The 20,359-nt window shown below is 44.5% G+C and overlaps 1 protein-coding gene and 1 long non-coding RNA gene across 15 annotated transcripts in view; one reads left to right on the forward strand and one right to left on the reverse strand.

Annotated features, from left to right (window-relative positions):
* LOC123278872 (uncharacterized) lies at positions 1-11,718 on the reverse strand. The gene is made up of 3 exons (XR_011494596.1): positions 11,587-11,718; positions 9,880-9,914; positions 1-675 (listed from the first exon to the last, which is right to left on the reverse strand). It is a non-coding gene; the product is annotated as an uncharacterized lncRNA (long non-coding RNA).
* HPS1 (HPS1 biogenesis of lysosomal organelles complex 3 subunit 1) overlaps positions 11,582-20,359 on the forward strand; it is a 25,757-nt gene continuing 16,979 nt past the window's right edge. For 2 of the 14 annotated variants that reach the window (XR_011494592.1, XM_070485582.1), the window contains exons 1-5: positions 11,677-11,811; positions 12,873-13,001; positions 13,269-13,383; positions 15,103-15,219; positions 20,054-20,191. Coding sequence is in view for 13 of the 14 variants with exons in the window: in XM_070485582.1 (XP_070341683.1) it covers positions 15,103-15,219; positions 20,054-20,191 (255 nt within the window). In the remaining variant the exon portion in view is untranslated. Of the gene's footprint in view, positions 11,937-12,872; positions 13,006-13,243; positions 13,384-15,102; positions 15,220-20,053; positions 20,192-20,359 lie in introns of those variants that run through there. The other 12 variants (XM_070485603.1, XM_070485592.1, XM_070485626.1 and 9 more) reach the window with 12 other exon arrangements.

A 20,359-nucleotide genomic window follows, 5' to 3' on the forward strand; every position in this document is an offset into this window, starting at 1 on the left:
AAGACTTCAGAGCCACTTTATTTTAAACTAAAGAATGGGTTTGTGGAAATACTTATTTGAAAGCATAATAATATATCATGAGAAGTCTGTGCTTTTTGTTGAGATGATTTTCTGCTCCTCCTGCCTCTAGGAATGATCTTCTCTCTCCTTTCTTATCGCAAAGGCTCAGAACAAATTCTCATTGTTACTTGAAGAGAAAGTCTCAATTGTGGTAGTGCCCTGAAAAAGCTGCAGTTGTAGGATATTAGCATTATTTCTGGCTGGAGAAAAGCTTGAAAATACCAGAACTGGGCTCCAGTGAGACTAAGGCCTGAGACTCCCAGAACCACAGTCCCCACAGGCCCACTTGCCCGCTGCAGCCCCAGCCTCACCCCAGCAGTTGGACAGTCCCTGGGCAGAGGGGGCCAAGCCCTGCACCCTTGACAGGGCAGAGATTGTTGGCGGATTCTCCCTGAGAGGCGCCCAGCGGCTCTCAGCACCGGGGACCCTCTGTGGCCTCCTGGGGTGGGGCGGCTGGGAGGGCCCAGCAGGACTGTGAACTGCTGAGCTGCCACATGGTCCAGGCCAGGCCCAGCTCTGCAGGTGTGCCCCGCCACAGGCATTCAAGGCCCCTGTGTTTGGGATGGATGCAGCTGTGGTATTCATCTTGGAAATCCACTGAGAGCAGCTTTGTTTCTGAAAAAAAAAAAAAAGGGCAATGTTTAATCTCTGCAGAAGCACAGATGGATCCCTCTGACAGTAAAAATGCTGGGACCCGGAAGGACTTTAAAAATTTGAGATGTCAATAGAGCAACCAAAAATAGCAGAGATGTAGCTTGGAGAAGGCAGAGGAAGAAGGGGCATAAGCGTTTACGTAGCCTGGCTTCCTCCCCTGTCCCCTCTCTCAAGCCTCAGCACCCCTGCCCCAGCCTGGACACTGCCGTTTGCTCTTTTCCACTAACTTTCTCTCCAGTTCCACAGCCTCACCTCTGCCAGCCACCCTATCCCCAACCCAGGCCCAGGGAAATCTGCTGTACTGAGAGTTAAGGTTTGATTACAGAATTATTCGCAATCTTTTCTTAGGTTGTACCAGAATTGCAAATAAGACAATAAAGGGGACTCAAAGAGAAACAGCCCCAGTAACTGGAGCTTTAGAATCACTGCCTCCGAGTTCCACTAACAGGGGTGCAAAGCTTCCTGTAACTGCCATCCTATGCCCAGTCCTGGGCGGTGACTCTGGGGAGAGCAGAGAAGTAATTTGTCCAAGGCCACGCAGATAAGCAGCGTGACATAACTAGGACTCAAACCCAGATCTGTTATATTCCAAAGTCTGCTCTCATTGCACCATGCTCTCTCTCATTGGACTTACTGTGGCCAACTCTTTCTTACCTCTGTGTTGCCCACAGCCAGCTTTCTTAGAATCCTGCATGTGTCTACAGAGAACCCTTCACCCAGGACAGCTGATCTCGGATTTGGGGAAGCCAACTAGTCATTCTGATGAGTAGTGAGTAGGGCTGTGACCAGCCTTGGCTGTAGAATTTCGAATCCAGGCTCGCCTTGGCCCACCAGTGGCCTTCCTGGTCTGCTCCTCTCCCTCTGTGTTTTTCTGCAGAACAATTTAAAGGGCCACTCCCACCACCCACCACGGGTGATGATTCTTAATATTTCTAAGTCCTGGAGGTAAGTGACCGATCCAGTCAGCACCCACACATGCACTACCTCTGAGAGCACTGCTCCTCCTCCCCCCATAACCCACAGGTTTAGAAGTTTCTCTTCACCTTCCTAGACTAAATAAAAAATCCATTAACTATTGCTGTAGGGGTAATATTTGCAAATCTCACTCTAAAACAAGAAAGCCAAAATAAAGCAAATTAACTGCTTTGGCACCCACTTCCCTCCAAACACCAGAGCAGCCCCTGGAAGCCCTGGGAGCATGGAGGGGAGCTGACCATCTTCCAAAGGACTGGCTCCTGAATAAATCCCACTGTCATATGACCCAGCAGAGCAAAAGGGGCCCTTCTTTACAGCCTACATCACGAACATTTCTCTTCTAATTGTTATTCATGAAAACATTCTAGGATTCTTTGTCAAGTTGTAAATGTTATATAATAAATTATATTTTTGGAAGAAGCAAAAAGAAAGCTTAGTTTTACTCATCTGGAAGTCGGCACAATAAATGAGGAACGCCTCCCAGGGAAAGTTTCTTCTTGTGCAGGGGATTTCAACAGGTATTAATATTTTCTTCCAGAAAACGGATTGTATTAACGTTTATGTTTGCCTGGTGATTGCAGAGTTTGGGCCCATGAGGTAGTTTATATTTTAAGGTAATGTTTTGTAAGTAATAAAATGTGAATACTCTAACTTTCTGTTCTCAGGGTATTCTGTGGGGAGGCGGAGGCCACTGCTTCCCACACTACACCTTGGCCTTAAGACTGATTGCCTGATGAACTAACACATGCTGGCGATCTTCGATTTAATGGCATGCTGCCCTCTCCCTCTCCCCTTCCCCACAAGCTTTGCTTCAAGTACTCTATGTGGAAATTAAATGTTGTTATTCAAACTCCATGTCATTGACTATGTTAAAGTAACTGTTGGCTTCAATAACAGGTAAACCCCAGAATCCCAATGGCTTAACACCCTCGAAGTTTATTTCCTGTTAATAGATCATGTAAAGTTCAGTTGGTGGTAATGAGGTAAGGCAGGCAGTGGTTCTGTTCCGTCTAGTCCTTTAGGGATCCAGACTGATGTAGGCTTCCCACCACATTCAGCACTTGGCCTCCAAGGTTGCTGTGGGCATCAACATGCAGCTGACAGACAAGGAAAGAAGAGTGTGTAGGATCACATGGGTGTATTTTAGGGGCCTAACCTAGAACTGTCACAAATTCCTTCCACTCAATTCCATTGGCCATAAGTCAGTCATGTGGTCCCATCTAGATGCTGAGGGTCTAGGAAATGAAGTCCCTGGTTAGGCAGCCACTTCCTCAACAACAATGTATTTCATTACTATGGATTAAATGTCTATGTCCCTCTAAAATTCATATGTTGAAACCTAATCTCCAATGTGATGGTACTTGGAGGTGGGGCCTTTGGGAGGTGATTAGGTCATGAAGGCGGAGCCCTTACAAATGGGATTATAAAAGAGATGCAGGAGGGCTCTTTGCCCCTTTCACCAGACACATACAAAAGGTTCCTATGAACCAGGAAGCAAGCTCTTATCAGACGCTGAATCTTCTGGAGCCTTGATCTTAGACTTCCCAGCCTCCAGAACTGCGAAAAATAAATTTCTGTTGTTTATAAGCCACCTAGTCTATGGTATTTTTGTTATAGCAGCCCAAACAGACTAAGATATTCATGGAAAAGGATCACAAAACTTTGATGGGCAGCTAGGAGACCAAAGAATGAGTCAATGATATTAGGTTCCTCCAGTTGATTTGCCATCCAGTGAGTGTTACGAACAGACTGTGTGTGGTGATATCTAAATTCAAAGGATTTTTTACATACTTCACAAAGACCTAAAGGAGATGCTTCTCCGTCTCCTCCATTCTGTAAGTCCTGCCTCTCCTAATACTTGGCTGATTTTTAGCAGAAAGTCTTTGTGGTGTTCGACTGCCATCCAGTCTGGATGCACCTAATACTGGATGCCACACCCTCTACTAGAAACATCAAAAATGTAATTTAAAACCTCAAATAGCAAAGTGGATTAACGGATCCCTGGAGAATCACAGAGACCTCAGCTATAGACGAAATGGGTACCCGTACCCAGGGATCACAACACCATCCCACTGATTGAATCCACCTGAGGAGAGCAGGCACCTATACGTGCAGGCAATTGAAGGAAGCTGCTCTGTCCAGAGACCTTGATTCTTGACCTGGCTCTCCACCAACTGTGTGATGTTAGACAAGTCACTCAGCCCCCCTGGACCTCACCTGTAAAATGACTTTGGGTTAAGTGAACTCTAAGGTCACCTGACATCCCCTGTTGTCTGATCCTAAGTCGGATGGTCCCTGTTCCAGCTGCTGGTGTTTTTCTTTGTCCCCCTCATATATATATAATATAAACTTAGATATATTTTGTGAGAGATTTCAAAGTTAGCTTAAATTTTTTGTTGCTATTTCTACATAAATGCAATGTGCCTTTCAGGATGCGTGCATGTGAAATTCAACACAGACAACACATTTTGAAGACAGTTTCTTTTGCTCTAGAGATAATGTCATGATTTTTCTTTGTGTTAATTAATAGACTCCTCTCATCCAAATTTCTTCCAAGCAGTGATTTAGTGCAAATTTAATGTAGATGAAGCATGCCCAAAATTACGTCACCTTTTTATTAGGCTTTAAAAGAAAAAGATTGACCTCATTTTTAAGAAATTAGTTAAATTGAACTTTAAGTCACATATATGGGATTACACAGCAGCATCTGAAACGTAACAGTAGAATTTTATCGTGTGTGCACCTAATGTCCTGGAATTCAATGATTTCTGGGTGGGGGTGGGCAGTGGGAGGGATGAGTGAGGAAATTGGAGGGGTAATGAAAGGAAAGATGGGGGAGAGAAGGAATGAATAATCAAAATAATGCTAAGGGAGACGCAGGAAAGAATGAAGAGCAGCACAAAGGGTAAATATGGGGAGCATCTAAATAAATCTAAAACAATAATAATCATGTCTCATGAGACTTAAAAGATGTAGAGAATTAAAAATGAATTACAACAATCATACATATTGAAAGCAGGCAAATGGAAAGTATTCTAATATCCTTCCATTTTCAAGGAAGAGGTAAAATTACCAATTTATATTAAACTTTGATAAGTCAAGGATGCATGTTTTCATCTTCTGGGTAACCACTAAAAGAACATTAAAAGAGCGTATTACTTCTAAGTGAATGGGGGAGGAACTGGAATCATAATAAAAAATAGTTGATCTAAAAGAAAGCCAGAAAGAAGAGAAAGATAACAAGGAACAGGTGGGGCAAATATAAAGCAAACAATCAGATGACAGATTTAAACGCAAATTCATTTATAATGTTATTAAATGAAAGTAGAATAAATGCTCCAATTCAAAGACAAAGATTGTTGATGAGATTAAAAGAAACAAAATTCAACTAAATGCATTTAAAAGGAAACATCTAAAATATAAGAAGGTAAAAGGACTGAGAAAAAGATATGCCACACAAGGAAAGGTAATGTAGCTATGTCGATATGAGATAAATACTTTTGTAAAGCAAAAAGCATTGTTAACAGAAAGGAACATTTCATAAAGAAGACAATTTTGATTTAACAGTAAACATTCTAGATTTGCAAGCACCTAATGATGTACCCTATACGTAAAGCAACACCTCACAGAAATAAAAGGAGAAGAAAGACAAATTTGCAATTGTAATAGGAGATTTTAAACACATTTCTCTCAGAAAATAAGAGAAAAAGCAGACAAAATCATAAATAGAAAAGATTTAAACAATACAATTAGCAAATTTCACCTAAATTTTATATATATATATATATTATATGTATAACACCACAGCCAATAAATAAATACATAGTCTTTCTTCAAGGGGACATGGAAACATTTACAAAACTTGACTATATGCTGTGACATAAACTTTCAAAAAGCTTCAAAGAATGATAACATACAATGTATTTCTCTGACAACAGTGGAATACACGTGAAATTTTTAAAAAAAGAGATAACTATCTCCCTATGTTTGGAAGTTAAGAAACAGACTTCTAAATAATTCATGGGTCAAAAAAAAATCAGAAATCATAATAAAAAGTAGAAAATATCTCAAACTAAATGGAAAATACTACCTATCAAAATGTGCAGGGAGAACTTCCAACTTCTGGTAGTGTTAAAGTTTTATCAGACTGACCCTTTTGCCAATAGCAATTATAAACTCTGGACAGAATCCAAAAAAAAACCCCAAAAACAAAAAACAGCTCTTTGAAAGCAATAGACAACAGCATAAAGCAGATAGAAACTGCAGGAGACATGATTTTTGAATGACAGGAATCATACTGGGTAAGATCCACATTTATTTGGCACTTCCCCTGAAGGAATTCCCCCAGTTCACAACAAAAGGGAATTGAGGTCAAGCAGAAGGCAGCAGTATATTTGACTGCAGAGCAAGAGAATGGTTTTCAGGACTGCCAGAGCAGTTGAAAATTGAAGGGGGTGGGAAAAGGAAAAATAGTGAGCAAAGCCTAAAAAGCAAGTACCCTCAAATATTTGGCTGACTTCTGCACTGTGTATGCACAGAGTGAGACTCCAAAAACCCCAGCAGAAAGAAAAAGCCAGAAGGCTGAGAGAACAGGTGAGATATAAATTGCTGCCCAGTGCTAGCAGAGAGAGTTTGAGCTCAAGTCCTACCAAGTTAAAGGGGCTTGGTAAACACCTCAGACTTTCCATTGAAACCCCAGAAAGGCCACACCTTAGAAGTAAGAATCACACTTTCTTAAAGGAAAAACTGAAATACATCCATTCTAACAAAGCCTAAAATCAAGTCTCCATAGGATCAAAGTGAACGGCCATTAATTCAACTGCCTCCTAGAACAAAACTCAATACTCTTCAGTGGAAGATAGAGCCCAGAGTCTTTTCAATGCATCACTCACAATGTCCAGCATAAAATACAAAATTAATAGACACACAAAGAAACAGGAAAATCTGACACATAGTTATAGTGTTATTCCAAGCTACAGTGGAGCCTGAAGCAAAGGGAAAAATCAGAAATACTGATTATGTTTGTATTTAAAATTTTGGCATTTTGTTCATCATAGATTTTTCTGCATTACTTTTGACTTTTAAAAATACTAATTAGGGGCCGGCCCCGTGGCTGAGTGGTTAAGTTCATGCGCTCCACTTCCCTCGGGCCAGGGTTTCGCTGGTTTGGATCCTGGGTGCACACATGGCACCACTCGTCAGGCTATGTTGAGGCGGCATCCCACATGCCACAACTAGAAGGACCCACAACTAAAAATATACAACTATGTGCTGGGGGGATTTGGGGAGAAAAAAAAAAAGAAGATTGGCAACAGTTGTTAGCTCAGGTGCCAATCTTTAAAAAAAAAATACTAATTAAAACAGTATCTCTCTCGATTATCAACTTTTTTGACATTCCTTTAAATTTTTCACTCAAGGTGAGTATCTCATTCTTCTCACTCCAGTCCTGCTCTTGAAACCAATTAAAGAGATAAAATAGAATCATAAAAATAGTCAATAAATTTTTAAAGGCACAAGAAAGAAGGAAAAAGGAACAAAGAAAAGACAAGACAGAGAACAAGCAGCAGGATAATGGACTAACAGACTTACAGCAAACCATATCAATGAGCGCATTATGTGTAAGTGGTTGAACATGCAATCTGACAATTGAGTCTGCCAGAGATTGTCAGTTTGGACAAAAAGTCAGATCCAACTACCTGCTGCCTACAAAAAAAAAAATGCACTTTAAATATGAAGACATAAGTAGCTTAAAAGTAAAAGGATGTAAAATTACATATATAAGGGAGGTAAAATTTCTCCTCTACCCTCTTAGGGTTTCCAGCTGGGACTGACATAAAACAGATTAACAGGAGAAAAGCATACAAATTTTATTTAGTAATTTTTTACATGTACATAGGAGACCACACAAGACAAATGAAGACCCAAAGAAGTGGCTAGGCCTAAGTGCTTATATATTAGATTTAACAAAGAGTGGCAATTGTGGAAAAGTAACTAAACTATATGAGGAGACCAAAGAAAGGTAAGAGTTATTTTAACAAGGCCTATTTGTACAGATTTCTCTCCACCTGGACTCCCCATTTCTGATAATAAGAACATTGCCTTTCTCCTGGTATAGGAAGGGTATTTTCACATGAGAGTTTCATCTCCTGCTTTCAGGGAGAAAAGGGAAGGTCAGAGTACCTTTCTTGCATCTGCTGTTTTTCTAGTGCCTTTAGCTCAAAATAATTAATATACCAAAGTGGCATGTCCTAAACTCCTTCAATGCCATGTTAACACTAATCAAAAGAAAGCTGTTGGGCTATACTCTTTTCAGAGAAAGTAGACTCAGTGCAATGAATACTGCCAAAGATTAAAAGGTAATTTTATAATGATATAGGGGTTAATTCATCAAGAGGACATAACAATCATAAATGTTTATGCATCAAATACCAGATCTTTAAAATATATGAAGCAAAAGCTGATAGAACCACAAGGAGAAATAGACAAATCCACAATTATAGTTAGAGAGTTCAGTATCACTCTGTCAATATTTGATAGAACAAGTACACAGAAAATCATTAAGGATATAGAGGACTTGAATATTGCTATCAACAGACTTGACCTAATTGACATTTTATAGATCACTCAACCCAACAAAAGAAGGATACGTGTTCTTTTCGAGTACACATGGAACATTCATCAAGATAGACCATATCCTAGGCTATCAATAAACTTGAAAGGATTTAAGTCACACAAAGCATATCCTCTGACCAAATGGAATTGAAATAGAAACCACTAACTGAAAGATACCTGGAAATCCTCCAAATATTTGGAGATTAATAATACACTTCTAGATAATCCAAGGGTCAAAAACAATCAAAAGAAAAATTAGAAAGCATTTTGAACTAATTGAAAATGAAAATACAACATATCAAAAGTTGTGGGTGCTGATAAAGCAGTACTTTGGGGGAAATTTATAGCAGTAAATGCCTTCATTAGAAAAGACAAAAGGTTTGGTGCCCCTGGCCAAGTGGTTAAGTTTGTGTGCTCTGCTTTAGCAGCCCAGGGTTTTGCCAGTTCGGATCCTGGGCACGGACATAGCACTGCTCATCAAGCCATGCTGAGGCAGCATCCCACACAGCAGAACCAGAATTATCTACAACTATGTACTAGGGGGCTTTGGAGAGAAGAAGAAGAAGAAAAAAACGAGAAGACTGGCAACAGACGTTAGCTCATGTGCCAATCTTTAAAAAAAAAAAAGACGAAAGGTCTCATCAATGGATCAGTTTCTACCTTAAGAAGCTATAAAAAATGAAGAGCAAATTAAATCCAAACCTATGAACACATGTTTCTTCAACATAAGAAAGGAAATAGCAAATATCCATGCAGAAATTGGTGAAATAAAACCCAGAAAAACAATGAAAATTGATGAAACCAAAAGTTGTTTCTTTGAGAAAAATCAATGAAATAAAGTCCACGGAGTCACCTGAATCCTTCTAAATTTATTGAACAGAATAGAGATTCCAGAAATAAATCCATACATATATGGTCAATTGACTTGAGACTAATATGTCAAAGTAATTCAGTAGGGAAAAGATGTTTTTCAACCAACAGTGCTAGAAAAATTGGACACCTAAATACAAAAAAATAAATCTGAACCCTTCCCTCACACCATCTATAAAAATCACTTTGAAATGGATTGTAGACCTAAATGCAAAACCTAAAATTATAAAATTTCTGAAGAGAAAACACAGGAGAAAATCTTTGTGAGCCTGCCTTAGGCAACGACTTCTTAGATAGTACGCAAAAGCACAAAGATTTCTGTTTGCCAAAAGTCACTTCATCTGATGTCTGATAAAGGATTTGTATCTAAGTACATAAAGAAATCATATAAATAGTAAGAAGAAAAACAATCCAATTTAAAAATTGGCAAACAATTTGAACACTTTACCAAGGAAGAGATACAGATGGCATATACACACATGAGAAGAAGTTCAGCACCATCAGTCATCAGGAAAACAGAAATTAAAGCCATGGCAAGATCCCACTACATACCTACTAGAATGGCTAAAGTTAGTAAGGGACAATATCAAGTGCTAAGGAGGCTACAGAGCAACGAAAACTCTCAGCATTGCCGGGGGGAATGTAAAATGGTGCATGCGCTCTAGAAATCAGTTCAGCAGTTTAATATAAACTTAAACATACACTTACCATATAGTCCAGCCATCCCGCTCCTAGGTATTTACCTAAGTGAAATAAAAACTTATGTTGACACAAAAATCTGGACATATTTACAAACAGATAAATTAGATTACGCCAAAACTGAAAACTTTTATGCTACAAGTGATACCATTTAAAAAGTGAAAGAACAAACCACATAATAGAAGAAAATTCTTGCGAATCATATATCTAACAAGAGGCTTGTATCCAGAATACACAAAGAACTCTTACAACTTGATAATAAAGAGACAAATAATTTTAAAATGGCAAAGGATTTGAATAGACATTTCTCCAAAGAAGATATACAAATGGCCAAAAGCATGTGAAAAGATGTTGAACATTATTAGCCATTAGAGAAATGTAAATCAAAATCACAGTGAGATATCACTTCACATCCACTAGGATGGCTAAATTAAAATAGACAGACAATAACAAGTGTTGACAAAGATATGGAGAAATTGGGATCTTCATACATTGCTGGTGGGAAATGGAAACTACCAGTAGTGGGAGTGAATAAGTAAATAGCAGCATATCCATTTGACGGAATTTTTTCAGCCACTGAAATTCAAGCTTTTGAAGAGTTTGACACAAGAGAGAAACATGGTGAGTGAAAATAGCAGGATAAAGAGTGCACAACCAGACCAGTGTCAGCTGTGGGCTGGAGAGAGCAATGCCTGACGTGCTGTAGATGGGGAGTTGGAAGGTTTGGGCCCTAAGGTTGGCTGGCAGGGGTGCTCAGTGAATGAGGGGAGGGGAGGGGAGAGGCGTGATGCTTTGTCTGCAGGTGATGGAGGCATTAATTCCTGGCCCCTGCCTTTGCCCAGGGTGTGCTCCCTCTGCTGTACTGCAGGCAGTCCCACAACTCATCCCCTGCTGGGCTGCAGTCAAAGCTCCCAGACACTGAGGGGTGGGTTGGGTGGGGATTTAGTCCCTTCCATGATCTTCATCAGCTCCCCGTTACCTTCAGCCGTTCCAAATACACACAGAATTTAAGAATATATTGAAAACAAAGGTTTAAAACAAATCCCCTAATGTGCATCCCCACCCCCAAAATGGATTGGGAACCCTTATAAAGAAATTCCAGCGCTGGCACTCTGGGGGCAACTGGGCTGTTCTGCAGGCTGTTTCTCCTCCCCAGGAGGCCAAGGAAAACAGTCACAGAAGGGCAGCTCCGGGTCCGGAACGGCAGTTGAGCAAGTAAAGCCAGAGGGTGGGAAAGAGCCCAGCCGGGAGCCTGGACACCTGGGTTCTGATCCTAACTGGCCACCTCAGCGCCCAGTTATTTCTTCTGGAAATAACTTCTACAAGTTATTTCTTCTTTCTGGGCCTCCGACTCCTCTCTGTAAAATGGGGCGAAAAGGGGGACGTTCCTAGTGCCTCAGGGCAGCAATCGCTCGACGTAAGCCACGTGGAAGGGCCGAGCACAATGCGGACGCAGCAGGTGCCCAAAGCGGCTGCAGGCGAGACCTCTAACCCTGGGGGCCTCGGCGCCCTCCTTGATGACACGAGGTCTGGAAGCACCGGGCGGCTGCACCCGGCTCTCCAGGCCAGGCCGCCTAGCGGGAGTGGGCGGCACCGCGGGCGGGAGCGGGGCGAGGCGGGGCGAGGCGAGGCGGGGCGGGGCGGGGCGGGGCGGGGCGAGGCGGGGCGAGGCGGGGCGAGGCGGGCGGGGCGGGGCGAGGCGGGCGGGGCTCCAACCTGCGAGCTAGACCGCGGCCTCCAGTCCCTCGCCGGGCGGGGCGAGGCGGGGCGGTCACGCGGACAGTCACGTGGCCCCACCCGGAAGCGCGCCGGCGGGCTCCTGGCAGGCCGGGCGGTGTTTGGCTGTGATCGGTACGTGGACCTCCCGGACGGTCGGAGCGCCGCCGTCGGTTGTCCCCTCCGTGGGCAGCTTTCTTCGGGACCCGTGCGCCCCTCCCGGAAGTACGGAGCGGGCCCCACCCTCAGCCGGGCTGTGTAGCCTTGTGCGGGTCGCTTCACCTCTCGGAGCCAAAGTTTCTGCAGCTACGACGTGGGGCGGGCGCCACAAGCCAGGCCTTCTTCCCAGGGTAGCTGTGAGGTTCCGGGGGCTTTGGGGATGAAACTGCTGGTTAAACTGTAGAGTACGGGGCACACAGGAAGGCTGCCATTGGGCGGCAGCCCCGCGGCGGCGAGCTGCTAACTCTCGCCTGCGGATTCTCACCCCGGCGTCCTCCAGCCCTGCAGGGGCAAGGCCAAGGCTCCGGGGGAGCGGCCGCAAGACGGAGCTGCTGGAAAGCAGGAGCGGCGACCTTGCGCACTTTCCTGGGGAGGGAGGCGAGGGCCCGGGGTCCAGGTGGTGAAAATTGGCGCTGGGGGTTTCTCCAGGTTGGCCCGGCGCCGTCTGGAGCTCCACTGAGTCCTGTGTTCCCTCTTTAGAGCAGGGTAGAGAGGCGGAGAGGGAAATCACAAAATGACACCGGTGAGGTTCTGTCCAACAGCCTTTTGGAATAAAAAGAAGTAGAACCTAATGTCCACTAAAAAGCTTTCCCGTTCCTCTGGGAATATGACTTGAAGGCCAATCTTGCCGGTGATGTGCCCAGTCTCAGATGTGTTGCAAAAGCTGCTGGGCCCTTAACAGCCCTTTCTTCTTATTTGCTTACAGTGTTTGGTTTCCTAATTAAGCTAAAGCTTTATATTGTTCCTGCCTTTTATCATCAAAATGTGAATGATTCTGGATCCCGTTTAGTTCATCCTGTTATTTGACTGAAGGGAAGGGGGGAAATAAGAGTAATGACCCCCCTACCTGTATGTAAGAAAGCAGAGTTTGCTAAGGGCCGTCCTGCCTGGTCCCTCCCTGACTCTCACCATAACCCTGTAGGCAGGTGGAGCAGGGGTTTGTTCCCTCTTTTCACAGCCCCAATCTGAGGCTCAGAGAGCTTAAGGTGACTTGGCGAGGCCAAAACTAGAACCGGGTCTCTGGTGCCTTTTGTGGGGGTTTACTGCCATTCATTGCGTGGTTCCAGGACACCTCCTCTCTGGGCTACTTCCCTGTCGGCCTGCAAGCTCCCTGGGGCTGCTCAGGGCACGTATGCTGACCACACCGTGACTCTGAGTGACCCACAGTGAAATGAGAGTGCTTGGAAGGAAACACAGTAGGTGGGAATTCATGTTTATGTGTACCTGGCATGTCCAAAGGACCGTGCTGGCTGGGTTCGTGTTCTCTGTGGTGGGTGGTGGGTGGTGGGGGTGGTGGGATACTGGCCCCAGGATGCCTGGTCATGGGGAGTATATTCTGAGCAGACCGCGTAAAAGCCAGGACCACTTTGACTTCTCAGTCCTTCACGAGCTTGTCCTCTCCCAGGACCAGACAGCAGATGGAACGAGAGCCTCTGCTGCCCTCATGAGCTCTCTGTTTTAAGTATTTTCAGGACCGGGGATGCTCTGCTGCTCTCATGAGCTGGCCACTGAGTCTGCCTCCCGCAGCCCTTTCTGAACCTCTGGCTGTCCAGAAGCTCTGCTGTGCTCCTTGCTAAGGTAGATGACCCTGTCTGACCCACTCTGGGACTGTGGGAGGTGGACAGAGTGAGGCAGGCAGTGGACTGAGCTCTCTAGGGCCCTGCAGAGCTCTCTCATCCCCACCCGCAGCCTCAGCTCTGCATCCTGTGGTCAGCTCACCTGTTCTTTCCTTCCTGCCTTGCATCCAGGTGGTCATCAAGGCCTGCTAAGCCTCTAAGCTACCCCTCCCTTCCTCTCCTGGCCTCCACCAAGGTGTGGGCTCTTATTACTCCCCACCAGGATGACCAGTCTGCAGGGGCTCCCTGCTGTCGGCTACAGCCTCCATTCCATAGCCCACTGTTCCCCAGCCCATACACTCCCTTCCCATCAGGCTGGCCCCTCGAGCCCCCAACTTTGTCATACTCACCTCGGAGCCCCAGAGCAGCCTCTTCCAGGCCCACCTGCCCTCATCTGGCAGCCTTTTCTTCACATCCGTCGCTCTCCCAGTCTCTGCCCTAGTGTATAGCAGTTCCGTGGGAATAGGCCACATGCTTTGTTTTTCGTTGTGCTGGAAACATCTTGAGGCCAGTGCTCTAAGTGAGAGTTGATAAACCAATAGGAGATTTGGGAGGAATTCAGTGAGCACCACTAAGCTGCTCATATCGGGGCTCCTGAAGAGTGTCCCTGAGTCTGGGACCTCAAGATGCTATGATCCTATTGAGGAAAGGGGACATCCGCTCACGGCAGAGTTCAGCAGAGCTTCCTGTTCACTCTCACGTCTTAGCACACGCACAACGCGACCACATCTGTGTGGCACACTGAGGTACACGGGGGGATTTGAAGCCCCTGCCCAGGGTTCTCTCAGCTGCAAGCAGCCAGTTCGAGAGCCCTGGCCTGGCCAGGCTTAGGCAGGCTGCCCAAGGGTTGAGAGGTCAGTGTCTTGTTGCACCCCAGGGTCCAAGGCACAGTGTGTGAAGCTCCAGGTTAAGAATCTACCAGTTGGTGACTAATAAAACACATTTCACATAAGAAAGTATTAAAATGTGTGGCACAGAGGGTACCTGCTGCGTGGTGGGGAAGGAGGTTCCGACAGCCAGACCCTGGGGAGGGGTCTGAGGAAGCAGCAGCTTAGCAGGTATGAGGAAGAATCGTGGCCAGGGTCAGGCAGCCTGCTCCTACCCAGAGCGGGAGGAACTTGTGAATGAAATTCCTGTAATGCTGAATCCGCTCCTCGTGGGCTTTGAGGCTCGTCTTCTGGAGCTGTGTTTCACTCAAGGAGACACATATCTCTGGACTGCCCAGAGGGAGGTGCCCTAGCCGCCGTCCATTCCAGACCAGGCACTGACTGCCGTGAGCGTGGCTCCCTCATACAGTTGGCTCCCTGTCCAGATCAAGAGCTGGGCCCGTCCTTATGTTTGGTTCCATTAGGCCCCTGGTGGGTGTGATGCTATGGTGAGGGGGCCAGATAACAGGAAAGAGCCACAGCTTGGCGTTAGACAGGCCTGGGTTTGGATTCCAGCTCTGCTGTTTCAAGCTGCGCCTGTGTCCTCTTCTGTAAAATGAAGAGTAACTGAAGATTCCTCCTTTACCAAGTTGTTGGGAGGTTGTGATGAAATAACACCAGGAAGGCCTTGTGGTGCGTGGCCCGCAGGGAGGGCTCAATAGGTGCTTGCTGGGATTATGATCCTCCGTGTTACTCAGGCCAAGCTTCTGACATGGGGACTGGGAGGTGACCTTGACCTTGCTTCTCCCCGGCAGATGAAGTGCGTCTTGGTGGCCACGGAGGGTGCAGAGGTCCTCTTCTACTGGATGGATGAGGAGTTTGAGGAGAGTCTGCGGCTGAAGTTTGGGCAGTCGGAGAATGAGGGAGAAGAGGTGAGTGCGGGCTAGGAGGGATGGCCGGGAAGGAAGAGGACAGAACTACCAGCAGGTCTGGAGGCAGGAGAACCTGTTCCCCCCCTCCTGGCCTGGCCCAAGGAATCGACAGGGTGGTGTGTGTGGCCCAGCATCCCTCACACCCAGCCGTGCACCCCCATAGGTTGACCTCCTGATGCTCTCAAGTGTAGTCACCCCCACCCCCCACCAGGGCTCACTGGGCTAACGGAGGGCAGGAGGGGGTAGAATTTTAATCACACAACAGGGAAACTTGGTGTCATCAGTTTCTCTACCTGAAAAGTTCATCATAAGCTTAACCCATTAATTTTTTTAACAGCTACATTAAGGTATAATTGACGTGCTATAAACTGAACATACTCAAAATATACTATTTTACGTGTGTGTGTGTGTGAAGAAGATTGTCACTGAGCTGACATCTGTGCCAATCTTCCTCTATTTTTTGTGGGATCCCGCCACAGCGTGGCTTGGTGAGTGGTGCTAGGTCCGCACCTGGGATCCGAACCTGTGAACTCCAGGCCACCCAAGCAGAACGTGCGAATTTAATCGCTACGCCACTGGGCTGGCCCCTTAACGTGTACAATTTGATGTGCTGTAGTATGTATATATGTGCATGTGATTCCATCACAGTCAATAAAATGAACATAGCCACCATCCCAAAAGTTTATGCTCCCTCCTTCACCTCCCCTCACCCGGGCAACCACTGATCTGCTTTGCGTCACAGTAGATGAGTTTGAATTTGTGGACTCTTATGTAAATCATACATACATGAAATCATACAGCATGTCACTCGGGTTTGTTTTGGTTTGGTTTTGGTCTGGCTTCTCTCACTCAGTATAATTATTTTGAGATTCATCCATGTGGTGGCGTTTGTCGATAGTTCATTCCTCTTCGTTGCTGAGCCGTGTTCTGTTGTATCAACACGCCACAATTTGTTGTCCAATTACCTGTTGTTGGTCACAATAGCTGGGTTGTTTCCAGTTTTTCCTCTTAAAAATAAAGTGTCTGTGAACATTCAAATGCAGGTCTTTGTATGGACATCAGCTCTCCCTTTTCATAGGCAAACACCTAGGGTAGAAAGGCTGGATCATGGAGGTGTGTGTTAAACATTTTAAGAAACCGCCAGACTTTTCCGATGAGGTGGTGTCATTTTATATTCCACTAGGAGTGTATGAGAGTTCCACTGCCTCCACGTCCTCGCTAATACTTGGGACAATCACCCTTTAATTTTAGCCATTCTTATAGGTCTCTACTAGAATCTCATTGTGTTTTGATGTCATTTCCTTAATGACTAATGATACTGAGCATCTTTTCATTTGCTTATTTGCCATCCTTATATCTTCAATGAAGTGTCTGTTCAAATCTTTTGCCCATTTTTTATTGGGTTGATTTTTTCTTATTATTCTTATTGAGTTTTGGGAATTTGTTTTATGTTTTGGATACACGTCCTTTAGTAGATAACATGTTTTGCAGATATTTTCTTCCAATCTGTGTCTTGTTTTTGCATCCGCTTAACAGTATCTTTCAAAGAGCAGAAGTTTTTAGTTTTGCTAACTCCCATTTATCCACTTTTTGCTTTTATGGATCATGCTTTTTGTGTCATTTCTAAGAAATCTTTGCCCAACCCAAGAGTTTGCCCTATGTTTTCTTCTGGAAGTTTTATAGTTTCAGGGTTTTGTTTTTGGTTGTTTTTTTTTTTTTTTTTGAGGAAGATTAGCCCTGAGCTAACATCTGCTGCCAATCCTCCTCTTTTTGCTGAGGAAGACTGGCCCTGAGCTAACATCCGTGCCCATCCTCCTCTACTTTATATGTGGGACGCCTGCCACAGCATGGCCTGCCAAGTGGTGCCATGTCCCCACCTGGGGTCCAAACTGGCGAACCCTTGGCCACCGAAGCAGAATATGTGAACTTACCCGCTGTGCCACCGGCCCGGCCCTAGTTTTAGGTTTTATAGTAGGTCTAATGATCCATTTTGAATTTTTGTATATGGGGTGAGGTATGTATTAAAGTTCATCTTTTTTTGCATATGGACATCCAGTTTAACACTTTGATGTTACAACTCACAGGTAGTTGCCATTTTCACCTGTACAGTTTCCACCCTATATTTTAAAGGAGTAATTTGTTTTGAAAATTTTTCCAGATTAATTTTGGATTTAAAAAAATCTATTGTGGATGCACTAGAGAGAGCTCCTGTGTTTCTACAGTAGCGTGTGCTGCTGCCTCTCCTGCTCTCATGGCTCGAGCTTCAGCTGCACTTGCTCCCCTTTGGCGAGTCAACCCAGCCCGACATCACTGATGCTCTTGTCGTAGTCTTTAGGAGTAAAACAAGACTCCAGAGATCCTGGGCGTGTAAGTGGTTTGACTTAAGCTGAAAATCAGATCTGTTTGTTAGGTTCTTTTATTTTTGAGCAGTCAATACACGTAATTTTTAAGTTAAGAATTTTTAAGTATTTCAGTTCTTAAGCTGTTATTGCAACTAGTAATTTGATGATGTTTCTCTTCCTCTTTCTTAAAAACCTGGTAAAGGAACAAACTCCTGATTTTTCAGTTTCTAAATGACTAGTATAAAGAAAAAAAGTCTTTAAAGTTTTATTTCTTAAGTATACAACATGTACTTTTTCCTGATCCTATAAATAACATGAATTAATTGTAGGAAATTTGGAAATACAGAGAAGTAGTTTTTAAATGACCCATAATCCTATTACACAGAGCTATTAGCTGTTTAATATATTTCTTTGGGTCTTTATCTTTTATGTATAGTTGGGATCATACCACATTTCCAGTTTTATTTCCTGTATTTTTCACTTGCAATTGTATCAAAAGCATTATTCCATTTTGTTAAATATTCTCAAAAGCATAAATCTTAATGGAAACATTATATTCCAGTATATGAATAAATGCAGCATCATTTATTTAACCATTTCTCCAATACTAGACATGTATATTGCTTCTAGTTTGCTATAACTATTGCTGTAGGGAATATTTGTGCTTGAATTTTATCCCACATCTTAATATTTCCTTAGGCTAAATTCCTGAAAACAGAAACATCTAGTCAAAAGCCATTCAAAGATATTGTACCACTTTGTAATTCCTCCAAGTACTGTATGAGAACGCCCCTTTGCACTCTGCCCACACCAAATATTTTCATCTCCCCCCACCAAAGAAATTCTTGCTACACCTGCAGAAAAAAAGCTACCTTTAAAATGAGTTACTTGTACACAATCTAGATTTTTAAATGACTTTTAATATAATTTGTTCATGACAGTTCAAGAAAATTGTGGTATGCAAATAATTCAACAAACATTTCCCTATGTGGAGGGGTATTCACTCAACACTGCTAATTGAGAACCTACTATGTGCTAACCTCTGGGGTAATGCAGTGAACACAGCAACATGACCCTGCTCTCCTGGAACCTAGAGGCTGAAGAGGGATGACATACAGTGATCCGATGGCAGTACACACAGTGCGTTCAGGGAGTGAGAAATGGTCTGAAGAAGTTCAACAGGGTGTGGGGAGGGGCGTGACTGGGACGGGGTGACCTGAGGGGGTCCGGGAAGGAGCCATCTGAGCTGGGACCTGAATGATGAGAAGGACCCGCTGTTCAAGTTTGACTGACAGACTCTGCAGCAGCTGGACACAGACTTGGTTCCTGAATGTTGAAAATGTTGGAAGAAAATACGCTCCATGGCGCTGTGTCCCACTCATATTTTAAATGCCACACGTTGGCCCTGGCCGGTCGCCCGTTTTTCTTTTCAAGGCAAGGTCTTCCTCAGCTCCTCGCGGACTCCACCAGCTCAGATCTGCCTTCTCAGTATTTCAGCCGAGGTTCCCTCCCGACGTCGGCCTGTGGAAGGTCTGCTGTTTGCCGTCTTCCTTTTCATTCCACAGTGAGGATTTGAGTTGTGGCCATTCCTCTGGCTTTATCCCATTCTTATTCACAGATTTTCAACAAATCTGTCCAGTTTCCTTTTGGTTTTATTTACTTCCTTATTTTGGAGGGCAGAGAGGATGGATTGGGGAAGAGCTCATAAAAGTAAATGCGTGTCTGTTATGGAAATAGGGAAAGCACAGAAACATGCAAAAAATAGGAAAATTACTCATAATCCCTCTCTCCAGAAGTAGTAACTTTAACAGTGTTGGTTTTCTTAATATTTTTTCATTACTTTGCTTTTTCTATGTGTTTTAAAATATAGAGCATTCACAACCAATTTTTTTTAACAGAACATTGTATCAGAGGAGTTTTCCACGTCATTGAAACACTCCAGTATTTTAAGTAGCTGTATATTCTTCCGTCATTTAGATGTACTGTTATTTATTTAACTGTTTCCCTCGTCCTGGGCACTTGCATATTTTCAGGTTGTCTGCTGCTGTTAATTATGCTGTTGTATGCATGTTTGTGTCTGTATCTTGGCCTCTCTCTTTGATTATTTTCCTTAGGATACTGTCCCCAAAGTAGCCGCACTGCAGTGAAGAGTGTGGACTCTGGGTCCTGTAGCAAACTTCCTTAGAGCTGCCCGTTCTCCATTAAATGCCCCAGACATTGCAGTGTGGAGATGTGGCCTCGTTCCTTGACATTTCCTTCTAGATTCGGATCCTGAAGAGCACAGGCAGCTGGCTGACCCTTCTCAGCCTTCCTCAAACCACCCGAGGTGTTGGGGGCTGTATCTTTTTGTCCCCCTGCCTGTCAGGACAGTGATACCCTCCCAGGCGGGTCTTAAACTATGGAGACCCTTGACGGCAAGGCCTGGGTCTGGTCCATGCCTCTGTCCTGGTATCTGGTGCTCTAAGGAGTGTTATTTTCTTCCCCTCCTGCAGCTTCCCGCCCTCGAGGACCAGCTCAGCACCCTTCTAGCCCCAGTCGTCATCTCCTCCATGACAATGCTGGAGAAGCTCTCAGACATGTACACTTGCTTCTCGACGGAAAATGGCAACTACCTGTACGTCCTTCACTTGGTGAGTGGGCAGCCTGGGGTCCGTGCTCTTCTCCACTCTGCCCCACGGGCTGCCCACCTGCCTCTCCCTTCTCTTGAACTTCAGACTCCTTTAGCAGGCAGAAACTGTGTCTTACCAAAATGTCTTGGGACCCGAGCCTCCCCTCACTGTCCCCAGGGGTCATGGCAG

The sequence above is a fragment of the Equus asinus genome, chromosome 2 (genome assembly GCF_041296235.1).
Source record: "Equus asinus isolate D_3611 breed Donkey chromosome 2, EquAss-T2T_v2, whole genome shotgun sequence".
Lineage (NCBI taxonomy): Eukaryota > Metazoa > Chordata > Mammalia > Perissodactyla > Equidae > Equus > Equus asinus.